The sequence below is a fragment of the Pipra filicauda genome, unplaced genomic scaffold, assembly GCF_003945595.2.
Source record: "Pipra filicauda isolate LSUMZ 115617 unplaced genomic scaffold, ASM394559v2 scaffold10_size6260569_pilon, whole genome shotgun sequence".
NCBI classification, from domain to species: Eukaryota; Metazoa; Chordata; class Aves; order Passeriformes; family Pipridae; genus Pipra; species Pipra filicauda.
Genome location: NW_024103541.1, coordinates 2,432,266 through 2,447,789, shown reverse-complemented (window position 1 = coordinate 2,447,789; position 15,524 = coordinate 2,432,266). Strand labels below are relative to the sequence as shown.

Below are 15,524 nucleotides of genomic sequence, written 5' to 3'. Positions count from 1 at the left end.
CATGCTCCTTTCATGTCTGAACTCTAAATGGAACTTAACATACTGTGGTGCAATTTCTGAGAGAGCTGGTACTGGATATAGATTCTAGAAAGCGTTTGCAGGCAAATCTATGAAGTGTTTGTGGCTGGTGTGTGGCAGCGATGCAGGGTGAGGAGCTGGCTTGTTCAGCCCACGCTGTGAACAGCACCTCGCTTTCTGCAAGAAAAAGGGAAAAGATGGTAGTGTGTGATGGCTTAGTGCTCTGCATCATTCCCCTGCCAAAGCAAAGCACTCCTGAGTGGAGAAATGTTTTCTTTGCTCACAAGACAGCTGTGGAAAACACACACAGGAATTATATTTAAGGAAATATTTGCTTTTGTGAGGGCAGAAACATAAAAATAGTTAAGCAGTGGCATTAGATTGCTCATGGTAGCTAATCATAGTAGTGTAGCTCAGTATCGAGCAATGAATGTACCAAACTCTGTATCAGCAGGGAGCGATTGTAGAGAGCGTTGCCAGCAGCGCTCAGCGTGTGCTGTGTTTCTCACCATCTCAAAGCACGTGTCATCCTCCACAGGAGCGAGGATTATTCCATTGCATAGCATGATAAACTTGGGCACAGCGAAGTGTCCAAGCTGAACATCTAACAAAACTGGGAGGACTACAAGAGGAACCTTTCCCTTCATCCCCTGCACCTCCAAGGGTAAAATAAGGAGCACTTCACAGTCTTGTCTCGGAGCTCAGCACTAACGGGGCTTTCTGCTCACCTTGTTTCAAACTGTTTTAAATTGGGTGTGGCATAGAAACCTCTGGCACATGATACAGAGTATCAGTAGGGTTAGTCGGTCCTGATTTTGTTAGAGATGCTGAAGCTGCAGCAGTCGCTCTGTGCCTTGAACTCTCTTGGATGCAATAAGGCTCTGTGTGGGTGGTGGTAATCCCAGAGCGGCTTTGTACGAGCAGCGCTTTCACCCGAGTTCTCTTGGTTGAAAACTCCTCTTTTTTGTGGCTCAGCCCCCCAGAATGATGTCCTGCTATGGGGAGAACATTAAGTCTTATCCTGAAATTTGCATAGCATCTTCTGCTCTTTCAGAGTTTTGCTGCAGGTACTTCTCAGGTCTGCGTCAAAAAGATTTTTTAACTTCTGAACTCAAGTTAGCCAAAGTAGTTTCCTTTTATGGGAAAGCTATGTATGGCAGCTGGGGGGAAATGGGAGTTTAGCAAGTTGCTCTAAACACAGAGGATCATTTGATTCTTCAGTTTTTTAAACCCCACCTTGTGTAAAGCTGATAGCTCTGTTTTTAAAGAAGAGTGCTTCAAATGAGTGTATGTAGAAAGCATCTACTCAAAGCAGTAATTCAAGTGTTTTTACTTAACTGACTCTGAGAACTTCTTTGTGAACAATGGTGTACTTACATAAACCGTCTTTATTTACATAAAGTTCAATAAAATAAGCTATTTCGATCTATTGATATTTTCCTCCTCCTTTCTAGGATATAAATTTGACTTCATTTGACTTTCTTAGACATTTTTTGCCCCTATAAGGAAGTTCAGCATCTCCCAGCAGTATGCTTTGCTTTGTTTTAGTTCTCTGCTGGATCTCTGAGTGAAGTTTGATGTTCTTTAGATGCTGCTCAAGAATTCAACACACTAGTTTGTTTATTTGTAGGAAAACAGTTGTTGCTGGACATCTGTTGCTTGTGGTATTTCATGCTGGAGTTAATACTGTTGCACTGCTCAACCTAAATTAGTAATAAATACAGTTTGACTTACGTGACTTTGAGAGATGGGACTCATCCAGGGCCTTACTGAGAGCAGTGTGAAACATTATATGAAGATCTGCATTGGATTTCTAAGTTCTGCGATGATGGATATTGTGCAGCCAGCATGAAACCACTGCACTTCAGAGCTCTAATCTCTCTTATTGTTATTTTTTTACTCAGACACTTGATTCCCAGAAAAACCCCCCAACTTTAATATTTCATTAATTTAAAGATTCAGCCAGCCCCCGTTGGTTCAATTTAGCCTGCACAGATTGAAGGGTCGCAAAGTAAATCCTGTTCTGTTGGTCTTGGACAGACAGACTGCAGAGAAATGAGCTCTCTGGGATGATTAGCTGGAGGGAAGGGGACTCTCCAGGGCTTTTCTAATGAACTGAGAGCTCTTTTAGGGGCCTGCTGGTAAGACAGGAGCACCTTGTGCTTTTCTGTCTCCTTCCTCTGTCTTCCAGCTCATCATTGCAATACAAGTAAATCAAACAAAAAAACCCCCATGATTCATACACAAAGGCTTTAGAGGGGTGTATTTTACAGCTGAAGACAGTGTTTTATATCCTCTGAGATACTGATGCTGGGATATTTTCTGTCTGGCATTTTTCTGTTTCAAAGCTTGTCAGTCATACCGGTATTTAATGACCTTTCAAAGGCCAGTTACCACCTACAGGACTTTGTGGGGTGTTTTTCTTGTCCCAAGTAGCTTTTTTCCAACCTTGAAAGTGGATAGTGTTTCCTTCTCTTTGAGTTCATTTAAATATGAGAACAATTTATTCCATAGCAGATTGAAAAATGGGAGTCCTGGCACATGTGGAATAGGCAAGGTATATTTATGCAAAAATAGTATAATGGGAGATATTAGACCTGGTTAAATACCAGGTTGCATTAAACCTACCTAAATTTCCACTTGAATTTCCCTTGGAATTCCTCCTCTCTGCTCTCCTGTGTGTGGTTGAGCTGCCTTAGCCTTTTCCAGCAGGTTCATCCAATGGCACCAAGTTGAGTGTGTGTGACTGCATTTCAGAAGCTGAAATTCCTGTATGGGTATCTCTGTAAAGCCTTTGGGATAAAGGCACTCTGCTGTTGTGAAATGTTTTCTTGGTTTTATTACTGCAGCGATAACATCTTACACTGCTTTTTCAGTGGCAGTATTGCACCCAAGAGGGCAACAGTTCGTGAGTTAGGAGTACTACGAATTAACACTACTCTTCCCTTTCTCTTTAAAGTAAGGAAGTAACATCCCTTTTTAAGAGAATTTGAAGCAGAATTAAAATTCCTTTTGAAATACAGTCAGAAAAGCTATTGCAGTGAGGGTTTAAGAACTTAACCCATAAGGAAGTTTGTCATTGTTCATTCCTCAGGATGGAAAAACCTCTTTTTAAATTAATGAGGGTAGTTAAAATAATATTCACCAATACACAGCCTTAGGTATCAGGGGCTTACTGCTAATTCAAGCAAGGCAACATTTGCTTGTTGCATCGAGGCAGCAGGCTTGGCTTTCAAAGACCCTTTTCATCTCAAAGTGTAGGAACGTGCTGTATGGCAGAAATGGGGAAGGAAAGGCTTTTTCCCCTTACATAGAATCTTTTTGTAGTTCACTTGCATTACACAGCACGAGTCAATTTGAAATTCATGGAAAAAGTGTGCTTTGAAAGCAGCTGAGTATCCCACATTGAAATAAGTGGTGAGGGTTTAATAATTTCAAGGTTGGTGGCCAAACATGTTATAGCACCACTTACTATGCAGTCACAAAGTAGAAGGGACTAAGTCATTTGACATGTGAACTCTGCTTACAGAGATGTTATTACAACTTCAGCTTCTTAAGTTTCTGTTTAATGATTAAATAATATGAGTAACATTTGACTGTTGTAATGTTGCATTGATTTTAAACCACAGGTTTACTCAGACAGTAATGATTCAGCTTTCTTTTTGAGGAAACTTAGCAGAAAGACTTTCTTCTTTGAGGAAAAATACAAGTAAGCGGGCATTTTCAGGGCATCTCCATGGCACTGTTTCTGAAAACAAAGCGTAGGAAGCAGCATATGGCATTACATCTGCAGAGTGTTTGACAGTAACCAGTCCTGGTACTTCAGAGGTCAATTTACAGAAGAAAGCAGTTAATCTGCCCAGGAAGGTTGCTCCTCCTAAAGCCAATGGCTTTGAGGTTAACATAAACTCTGAAGTGTTTGACACTAATTCCTTCAGCACTTGCCCTCGCTGAACTCCATTTCTGGACATGTCTCTGGACAACTGTCCAGATGGGTCCAGTTTTTCCTTGAACCTTGATCAGGCTTTGGCTTCATTAGAATCATTAATATTTTGCAATTGTGTAGCTTTACTAGGACCTGGTAAACTTTCAAATAACCCATTGGAGTTGATTTATGAAAGAGAGTAGAGGATTCTGATATTCATTCTGCTGGTATTTTGTGACACCACATACTTCTGTCAATCACTTTCTTACTTCTGTGTCATTTGTTTCTAAATCACGACAAGTTCTTCTGTTTTTTTTAATGGAGGGAATACTTTGGCACACAGTCTTCTAGATGAGAATGAACGACTGATTTATACAAGTCTTTCCTACAACTTTATGGAAAGGGAACGCTTATCATTTGGAAGGTAGATGTGTTTCCTTGTCCATAGCTCTGTCCTTAAACCCTGCTGATATAAAATTCTCATTTTAGGTGTTCAGTGATTAAGTATGACGATCTCAGTGAGGCAGGTCCCGTCAGAACCCAAATTGCAAGACTGAGATTGCTTTAAGCAGATAAATGACTTCTGGCCTATCAAGGCTTCCTTGTCTGAAGAGATTACATTATAGCAGTGAACAAAAACAGTGTTATAAATGATGTGGTTAAGAAAATGAGCAAGTTTTTCACTATAATGTGAAACTGGCACATGAAAACCAGCCTGAACATTTAAACTAATAGAGTCATTCTTATTTTGCATGTGTCTTATTGTTTCACTTATGTTATGTTTGTGTCATTGACTTTGTAGTAACTCCATAATACAAGCACATTGTCACCAATAAAGCAGATGGAATAAAATTCCTTTTATATAATGTAATTAAGAAAGTAAGCACATCGTAGGAAGAAGCTCGTACGCTGCTCTTTCTTGTCAAGCAGGAACTCATCATCCATGGCAACCTCTGTTGGCAAAGCGTGAAAGTGCCTTTTCTCTTCTTCAGCAAGAAATTGTTCTGCTTGAGTTTTTTTTTTATTTTGTTTTAAAAAACCTTATATAGATGATGATGTTCATAATTACTGCTGTCTCACTGAAATGGGTGAGAGTTTTGGCCTCTTTGGGAACACTGCTAAATCCCTCATTTATACAAGCAAGAGAGCATTTTCCTCTTAATTAGAAAATAAGTCTTTCTAATAAATAAAATAATTTGAGTATTTATTCAGTGTTTCATTCTCCTGGCATAATGTATAATATTGAGATATGCTAATTGACACACCATATCTATTAAGAAACTGTACCATTTAGAAAGTCGTACTTGTAAGATAATAATTAAAAAAGCAAGATATAAGGCTTAAGTGTCTACTCATGTCATTTTTGGCCCGTCTAAATTATTATGTAACATCTCTGGAGTTCAAGATTTCCCAGCTTCCCTAGGCAATCTGTTTCACTGCTTAATTATCTTCACATTTAGAAAGTTGTGTTTGTTACATTAAAAAAAAAAAAAAAAGAAGAAGAAAACTAATGATGATAATCTGCTTTTTTTTTTTCTTTTGCAGTTAAGTTCTTGTCCTGGCTAACAGTGACATGAAGAACAGATAATTTCCCTTGTTTTTGCAATAGCCTTTCATATATTGAACAATATATTATCATGTCACTCTTGCTTCCCTTTCCTAAATCAAGCAACTGCAGTACTTCTTACAGGATGTGTTTTCAATCCCTGTAATCATCCTCGTTGTTCTCCTGTTGGAGTAGAATAACAGCATTGCTGTATGGGTCATGCAGACCATGTTCCTGTTTATTTACCAGTACCACAGTTTCTGTTGTTTTTTCTTAGTATTTGACTTCATTTCATTTTATGTGATGAAACATATGTCAACTGTATCATGTCATTGTGCTTAAAAAAGTGGTGGAGATACTGGACTGGAGTATTTAAAGGAGGAATGAATATTTTGGTAATTTAAATGCCATTTCTAACTTTACACTTTTGCTGTAGTTCCTATAGGATACATCAGTAAATATTCACCTTCTCTTATTTCACTGAATCACAATCTGGGTAAGGTTGGAAGAGACAACTTTGGAGGTCATCTAGTCCAATTTCCTTGCCCAAGCAGGGTTCCCTGGAGCACGTGACTCTGGATGGTGTCCAGACAGCTTTTAGAAATTGCCAGGGAAGGAGATTCCTAATGATAGTTCCTTGTGACCACTGAGATAAATCAAAGAAACTGCTCATAACTTTGCAAATGGCTGATTTATCTTGTTTTCAGGAAAAAGTCTTTAAGCTAAATCCAAGGCTTAACAGGTCTCATTCAAAGTAAATCAGATGAGGTTGGAAATAGAGTGGAAACAATGGAGAAATAAGGAGCTGGAATAGAGGAAAGCTAGTACAAGTTGTAGCAACTGTGTTGTTTACCATTTATGCTGTGTTTTATCAGTTCTGAATTGATTCATTTTAATAATTACAAATTACTGTCTCACAGGGTCTTGTAGTATTGAACTTTTCTTTATTCTTAATGAGGTGAAGTGATTCTTTCAGCAGTGATCTCTGAATCGTGTTCAACACAAATGTGGATCTTGATTTTGTTGAGCATCAGAACATTTTTGCAATGTTATTAATATTATGGCATCTCAGTATTTCTCGTGGTTTTGAGATAAATTTTTTGCTTATTACCTTAATAATATTTGCAAACAGTGCTTCTATGTTAGATCTCACTGACAATTTACCATAATGCAAATGTTCCTCTAAATGCTAAAAAATGCAAGAGAAGGAAAGCATAGATAGCTATAAATGCATAATTTTAAAAAATATTATAGACTTTGAATTTTCCATAAGGGTATTTCTTTACAATTTTATTTATTTCTTTTCCTATAAGAATTCCATCAGAATAAAACCACTTTGGTGCCTCTAATTTAATATTCTTTTCCTAGTGAAAAAATCTGCAAATTGAAGTTCACACTGATAAGCGTGTAGACCTCATGATCTAAACTGGAAGCAACAGTAAAAGGTTTTCTCTTCTCTCCTTCACAGGGCATCTTGGACCACAGGCAACATGGAGAGGATTGAAATAGAAGAGATTATATAGATATAATAGATTAATTATTAATTATATGTTAAAATCAGAATTTGAACAGAATTGGGTGTGTGTTCAAACTTCATGGAGTTGCTTAGTTTCAGAGTTATGGCCAAATCGTGATCTGTACTGTGTACTAGTAGAACAATCAAAGAAAAGGGTGTTCAGATCATCTTTCATCTGAGACCAAAACACTTATCAAGATCTGGACCTCACAAAGAACAGCTGCAGGACTGAAGGCTGTCATGGTCTCTTAGAAGCTGTAAAGCTCTGGGATGTGTGCAGAACACACTGCAGTTAAGAACCAGGCTCAGAAGCCAAAGCAATGTATCATACTCTCATTTGAAAGGAAAAGGCTTTTAGAACCCAGCAATCCAGTGTAATATGAAATATGTTACCGCTTAAGCAGCAAAGCAGAAGCAGACAGGGACCCACCATCCTTATTGTTGTACCCCGCTCTGAAATGAAAAGCTTCAGAGTATAACTGAAGATTTATTGCAGAAAAAAATAAATCTACTGATATATGTGAATTTAAGAGATGAGAGAAATAACCTACTAGAAAACTTGTCTGATCCTCAGCAGGAATAGCAGCCGTTCTTTGGGTTGCAATGAGAATTTTAAGCAGCTTTCATCCCTGCTGCTATCTAGTGAAGTGGTGTGAGCCAAAGAAGTGACCAGGAGATGGCTGGGCACAAATAGTGCTGGCCCACTCAAAGCCAACACTTGGGAATTAAGAGGATTAAAGGAGTATTGTAAGCTTCTCACATTGCCTTGAAATAACATGTTGGAAAATGTGGGTTCCCTGGCAGAGGAGAGAAGGGAAGATTGTTCTGTAACTTATCCTAGGTTTGTGTTCCCGGGTCAGCCTAATGCCTCAGGTCACTGTTTGACAGAATTGCTGTGGAAAGTTCAGCACGATTTATTTTTCAGTGAAGAAATACTGCTCTGTATTTTAGCTCCTCACGAAACACATATCCATTGTAGCACCCCACTCGTCACCAGCTCCACCCACAGGATAGCCTGCGTCATGGAATAGAAGAGTTCAAAGGCCTGTGCTTCCTTTATGCTTTAGGTATCTCCAGCTACTGGGAGGCTGAGTGAAGTTTTCATCACCCAGCTGGCCCTGATGCCAAAGGGCACAAAGTTTCCTTAAATATTGGATTGCAAACATCATTTTTCTGTATTTCTCTGAAGCCAGTAACTGTATTGCATGTGGGGAGTCCCCTAGGACAGAATATGCTGGTAAAATTACTCACTAACGTTATTATCCTCTTCACTGAGTTGCTGCAATTCCAAATAGTAGGATTACTTTGACCATCCTGCCAAGAAACAGGAAATAAAGGTTTAGGAATACTTACTTTTCTACAAAGTAAGTGTATGGTTGGGACATCAGTACAGTATTTCATATTATGATCAATGGATACTGTGCATATAATTGGGAAAAGGTGATGAAGGGTAGGTAGTTGAATATGACAGGGAACTTTAGAGGTCAATGAAGATTAAGGAAGACTAGGGCAAAATGAAATGAATGGACAGGATGGCACATGAAATGCATTTTTGTCTCGAGCTAGGCACAGAACAAACAGGAACAGGACTGATTTGTGTGTGTTGCGGGATTTTAAATTAACAGCCATTGTTTGTGGGTGGAAAAATATTTTTGGGAGTAAAAATATTTATTTCTACAGCTTCCACTGTGGGAAGCTGAACGAACATGTCTGCTCAGCGTGTCGTGGTGATCTAACAGAACATATGTCAGAATTACAAGGAAGAAGACAGCAAGCAATATTTTACATTATTATTAGTAGGCATTTTCTCTCACTGCTCCCAGTCTACTACTGCTGCATCCCATTGCAGACAGCGGATGAGAACTGAACAAAATTATGCCTACCCAAGGTTTGGAACATTTCCACTGATAGTTTCACCCTTTTTTCTCTATAGAGAAAAAATTCTGTGCTTCGGACCATAAATTATGGCAGGTGATGGAGGTTAGGGAGATGTTTCCTTCTGTGTGCCGTTTATCACCTAATTTTACTCTGAAGAGTTCTTGCACTTCTACTTTATCTGTTACCACCTGTGATCAGTTACTGGATAACTACTGGATCAGTTACTTGATCTGTGATCAAATACTGGTCAGACTTGCATTGATTTTTGTGTTGATTATGTATGCTTCTATTACAGATTGTTTCATATCTGATACAACAAAAAATCAAATTCCCTTTCATTGGTGATCAGTTCTGTATAAGCTTTAGCTCCCAGTCTGGACAAACTTCAACACTAAGGAGCAGATTAAACAAGGAAAAATTAAAAATAGATGTTGTTCTGCATGTATTCTTGAAGCAAGAGTAAAAAACTGACAAAGTTTGCATTCAATGGTGCAAACTCTCTTGGCAATAAAGGCACGTTTATGTCACTGTAGATATTGAAGACCCTAACAATTTTAGAGAGAGAAACTGGGAATAAGATCTACTTGTTCTCATATTTGCACCACTGAATTCATCTTGGCGTCAGATTTTTCTGGTTTAGGGATTTTAGTGTGAACTCATAGAACTGAGAAAAGTTATGAGGTAAAACCGAGAGTATGGATTTTATCCATAACAAGTTATCTATGGAAATAGGAACTGGATCAAGAACTCTTCAGGTTCGTTTTGTATCATCCCATATTTTACTTAGGCAGAGCAGTAAAGAACTTTGACTTTTAAGTGTGTCAGCCCTTTTGTTTGTACAATGCTTAATTCAAGATATGGATTACCTGAAACTCCCATGGACTGCAGGGTTCCAGCAGGAACAAAACTGCCCCAGATAACTTCACATGGAAAAATAAGATTAGGTACAAATAACATGGAGTTCCTTCCTGACATTTGTTTGCAAACTTCACTTGCTAACTCCCACTGAAATCCATCCAAACTTGCATTGCATAGGACAAAGCAGAATCTCTCAGAAAAGGTACTAAACTATGTGGAAATCAGCTCCATTTTTTCCCCATCTGTAATAGAAAAAATAGTTTCTTGAAGAGAGATGAAACGTGGAGTCACTAATGAGTTGTGTCTGTTTGTAAAGATTCCTCCTGGCCCTTGAACATAAAGTAGCCCCTTCCTACATGCATTTTTCCTTGAGGAGTGGCAGTTTCCACTTTTAGACATATAGTTCATCTTGCCATAATGCTTGGCCATCTAGTTATATTTTTTTGTCCTTTGAAAGCAAGTTCTGTTCTTGCTATTTTTCTATATAGGTAGCCCTTTTTCCTCTTCTTACATAAGATTGCAGTGCACTTCTGTTTCCTGACTCTTAAGGGCAGTCTGCCCTTTCTCTTTGGTCTTGATGTCTTCCATAGCCCATGAAAGTTTTAATTTCACATGCCTTATTGCTTGTTGTGAAGCTGCCCATTTTATTTAGGACAGCTCTATCTTTGGAACTCAACTTTTTTTAAGCTTCATCCATGTATTATAAGTGTTTGATTCAAATATTTGCTTCTACATCTTCCAATCTGCCTCAGTTCTAATCTTTCATTAAGTTTTTGCTTTGGTTTTTGGGGTAGATTTATGTGGAATAAATATTAACAATATTTTGACAGATAGACATATTATATTTCTTGTGTAAACATGATTATAATAATCTGTGACCTGTTTTAAACCAGTGTTTGAAGCTCAAGGATTGTAAATGAAAGCGAGTCATGGTGGTCTATTGTATGTAAACATGATAGGATTTTGATTGATTTCCAAGATCAGTTGGGATTATTTGATTGGAAAGGGTTGCTATGGGAAAAGGAAGGTGATAACAAAAGTAAGCAGTCTGTTTCAGAGCATGATGGCAATCACATGTTCTCATCACACATACAGCAAAATGTTCAAAAGGGTATTTTTAAACCTCACCTTAATCCTGCAATAGTGTAAACATTTGCTGGAGTTCTGCCTCGGTGGAGCGAGAAGCGATATTTGCTAGAGAAAAAGGAGCAAGGGGCAGGGTCAATTCAGCTATTCCTTGGCACACCACAGCCCAGCTGGCTGTCTGATGTGCCTCCCAGCCTACCAGTCCACTCTTGTTTTTTCTTTCAGATGAATGATCTCCAAGGCAGCCAGGTTTCTGTGATCTCTCTGCAGGGGATGTGTGGCATAATGTGTGTGAGGTTTTATGCTTGCTTTGGAAAATGCTGGCTTCACATGCCTTCTCTCTCATTTTGGCCAAGTCCCTAGAATGGAAACGTGTCCAGTAAATATTTAGTTCCAGATATGCTGCCAAAATGCTCTCTGACTGCTTCAAGGTTTGTTAATGTGAATCGGTTTTTATTATTTCTTAGAACTGTCCTTACAGAAGCAGAAAAAATGGATCTGAGCAAAACCACGAGGTGAACAGCCAGCCAGTTAAGTTGTAACTGCCCTCAGTACAAGTACACAGCTTGTACCTCGTTATTTCCTAGCAATGATAGGATGCTTGTGGCAGAGCTGTGAGTGATACCTCACCTGTTTCTGGCTCAGTGTTTCTGCCTCTTGATTCAGTTCTGTGTCGGGTTACAGAAGGTGAGGCTCTGCAGTGTTACAAACTTTGACTTGCTTCATTACACTTTGTCATTTAACTACCCACCTAATTTAAGCAATCCTGTTCTTATTTTGCCTGCCTGAACATATTTACAACGATAAAAATAGAGTAAGGAAAGAACAGCAACTGCCAAGGCTGGGTTTAAATTAAAGACCACCTAGGAATGGATTAAAGGTGAATAACTGTTTTGCCTCAGGACAATACTGCTGACAGCAGGGGAGAGGGAGAAGGGGAGAAAAGGTGAACTGAGCCTTGCTAAAGAAGGGATGTGGAGAAGGGATGGTGCAATTGACACATCTAAATGCAAGCAAGTTTTAAGGGTGCTGAAGGGGAGAGAGGGATGAAAATTAGTAAAGGAATTGTAAAAGAGGCAAACAGTGCTACACTGAATTACCAGGAGTTTTAATGAATGCATCATTTTGGAGAAGATGCCATAGGTCTGAACAACAGCAAATGTAGATGGATATTTGAAAAAGCAAATTCATCTTAGTGAACTGTCAGGATGCTCTCCTGAAGTCAGGAGATGTCAATTGCGATGTCAGTTGACAAACAGAAACCTTGGCCTTAAACCCTGTTTTACAGCTGTGCACTCTTTCTTTCTTAGAAGTAGGGTCTTATGAGTTGATAGGTGTTAAATCATGTGGGTTTAATTTCAGCTCTGCACTTAGCCTTCATCAATTGGAAATGACAGAAAAGGAGAAAGACCACGGTGCATGAGTCAGTCCGAGAATGACTAAGCTGCTGTAGTGATGCAGCCGTGAAAGACAAGTACAACCCTGAGATGCATTTGGTGAAGTGCTCCCAATCCAAGAGGGGATTAGTTGTTTTGTCGTCAAGTGCATGAGAATTCGTGGTGTTGGGAATACTGCATACAGGTCTGGTTAGCCGGGCTTGGGAATTAATTTCCTGAAATTAGACGTATGGAAGAAGAAGGGGTAAGTAAAGGAATGGAGACTTTCTCTAACATAGGGAAATTAAGAGGAAGTAGCTTCTCCTTAATTAAAAAAACCTAACACTGAATATTTTAAAATATAGTTGCTTGCCCGTTTTATGCATAAATAAGACAACTAAGAATGGAAGAAGACTGAGTTAAACCAGAGGACAGTATTCAAACCAGAACACTGTGGCTGTGAGTAAATTCCATGTGAAGATTATTGTTTCTATGCCTTCAAGTAACATTACTTTAGGATAACCTATGCTGGCCCTTCATCAAATATTTACCCTTCAACTAAAGTTCTTTGGTCCTTTAGTCACAAACAGAAATTTATACCAAAATTGTCACTCAGTGGCACCTGGCTGGCCAGCAGCTAGAATCTGAGGAATATTAGCCAAGATTGTATAGAGCACACATTACAATACATTTCCAGCTGTTTCCTACTTGTATGGGTTCACTACACAAGCAAATTTGTCATCTGTCAGCATCATGACAGTGTGCTTGCTTGCTCGTGTGCTCAGCATATTTAGGACTACTGCAGCTCTTAGGCAATCTTTTCAATTAGTGTATGCAACTACATCCAAGTTTAACTTAGATTATTTTAATCCAGAGCCTTTGCTCCTGTTTGTCAATATGAGCACTGCCTCACCTAGAACAGGCACCCAACAGGAGTTCTTTCTATGCTACTTTGATGGATAGTATTTATGATCAGTGAGAGATCTGCATAGTAGAGGTGAAAAAAGTTAATTAGATTTAAGAATCACCGAGATAAATATGTGAAAGATTGCCTGTGACACCACAATCCGAGTTTCTAACCATCTATTTTGCATTCTCCAGTGATCGAGTAGCAGGGTGGCTGTTGCAGTAGCTTATTGGACCACCTTTAAAGGGAACACATGTTCTGCAAAAACAGTAGTATTGCATTGACTGTTGGCAGCAATTGTCTTTCCTCCTACCCCTTTCCTTCAGTTATCTTCATTCTGATTTGATACGTTGATGTTCTTTTTAAAAATAAAAACAAGCAGAAAACTCGTAGTCAATTCAAGTCTAATAAGTAATGTCAGAGCAACAGCCTTTTTTTTTTTTTTTTCCTTTTTTTTTTCCCCCCAGCTTTGTCTTTTTAGTGTTGCTTTAGATCAAGTTCTGTCATTTTACACCTGTCCAACCTTGTGAAAGGCCTCGCTGGGGTTGTACAAGGACAAGTGTGGGTGGAACTCAGTGTTCAAAACCTCGTGTGGCTGTTGACAATGTGTGAGAAGGGAAGAGCCCGCTGCTTCCCAGACCCCAAATTAAGCCTGCAGGGCTGACAGCAAAGCAATTCTTGTATGGTACATGGAGCTAATTTGTTATGAAATCAGAGAAGCAATAAATTTGGAAAAACCCCCATTCCAAGTTTAGAGTAGTCTGGAGGGAAATTACACTCTGGGCTCCACACTGTGCTGCTTCTAACTTGCTGTTTGCTAGACTTGGCCAATAACAGAGTATGGTAGGCTCATCCCCTCATGTTTCCCCTTCCCTGATCCAAGGAAATGCACATTTCTCCACTACAGCTTAAAAGTAAGTGAGTTTTTGTGAAGATTTTCCCCCCCAGGTTCTCGGGTGTGCCGTTCATTCACAGTCTGGAGCTACTGGTCAGTGAGATATTGCTGTGACTTTTGAAGACAAGGCTTAGCTGGTCAGACCCTGACATTCCTTGTTCCTCCTGCTCAAGGTGTCCTGCTCAGGGCCAGCTGTTAACTGACAACAGTGGAAGAGCTCTCTGGCCTTGGTGGAGAGAAGTAGGCTACATCTGCAAGATTTTTGCAGGCAGATGTGAGCCTGACTGGGCCAGCATTCACATGGCTGCATTAACAGGGTCCTGAACGGCATTTGGGAGAGCCACTGCTGTCATTAGGGCACCCACATGGTTTTCTGCTTGTCTGCATCATCAGTGCTATGTATTAGTTCTGCCTGTGAATACACTGTAGACCTACCAACACACTCAATACCCTTTGCAGATAAAGGATAGTGAGGAAAATTTGAGAGTGGAGATCAGGTTGGGTTCAGGGCAGTGCAGGTTTTGTGTGTCTTCTGAATAGTAAGTACTTGAGTTTATAAGGCAGCTCCCATGCCAACTTTTTCTGTGCAGGCACCAGCCAGGAAGCCTTGGTAAAATGCAAGATTTCTGTGCTTTATTATTCATCGTTATTCAGCTCTATCATTGTTTCTGAATTCATGATCAGAAAGAAACAGAGGTCCTGCAGATAGTGTAGGCCATGGGAAATTGCAGTAGTGCTGAGATAACATAGCTGGTACCAGTATGTCCTGCTCTCATGCTTTCCAAATTACTTACGTTAAAATAAACAAACACAACAAGAAACCTCTGCTGGCCTGGAAACCTTTAGGCATGCTTTCCTATTTTATGTTGGAAATATTTAAAGAAAAAGACATTGTCTGTTATTTTCACTGCTTTTTTTTTACAAATTGCTCTAAAACAAAACACAAGCAAAACAGGTTTTATTCATTATCATAGAAGAATATGTTTCTGGGGGAGACACAGATGGCCTGGAAGGAAGAAATCATACTTCAGTTTGCTATTTGAAGGTAGCTTTCATGGCTGCATATTGTGACTGAACAAGTTGGTTGGGGTTGGGGGTGTCAGAATGGATTCAACAAGCTGAGGTCTTAGAGGTAGTTGATAGGAAACAACTGTCATTTTTGCTACTGTAAGTGGATTGATTTATTTATTTTATAGAAATTAAGGGCTTACTCTGACCAGCTGAAGGCACTAAGAGAGACTTTATCCCAGGGAAAGGACTGTAGAGTTAAATCATGGAGAGTACTTGTGCTGTGTCTGCTGTGCCTTGCACCAGCCTTTCCGTGCTGCCACGGGCGGGCCACACTGTTTGTAATAAATGGTTATTAATCTGTTCTCCCCAGGACCAGGACTGGAGCCACGTTGTGCTAGATGCTGTGGAGCTGCATAGTAACTGTAAACTGTTCTCTGAGAGGCCCGATTAAATACGAGAAGGGATATGAAACAAAAATAATCCACAACCAAGTTCTGGCATATGATGA

At 39.4% G+C, this 15,524-nt stretch overlaps 1 protein-coding gene across 2 annotated transcripts in view; it reads left to right on the top strand.

Moving 5' to 3' along the window:
- ADCY5 (adenylate cyclase 5) overlaps nucleotides 1-15,524 on the top strand; it is a 207,949-nt gene that overhangs the window by 85,013 nt on the left and 107,412 nt on the right. Inside the window, exon 1 of one of the 2 annotated variants that reach the window (XM_027725586.2) lies at nucleotides 12,439-12,468. The exons of the other annotated variant lie outside the window; for it this stretch is intronic. Coding sequence (XP_027581387.1) covers nucleotides 12,454-12,468 — 15 coding nt within the window. The 5' untranslated portion in view covers nucleotides 12,439-12,453. Of the gene's footprint in view, nucleotides 1-12,438; nucleotides 12,469-15,524 lie in introns of those variants that run through there. 2 annotated transcript variants of the gene reach the window in all.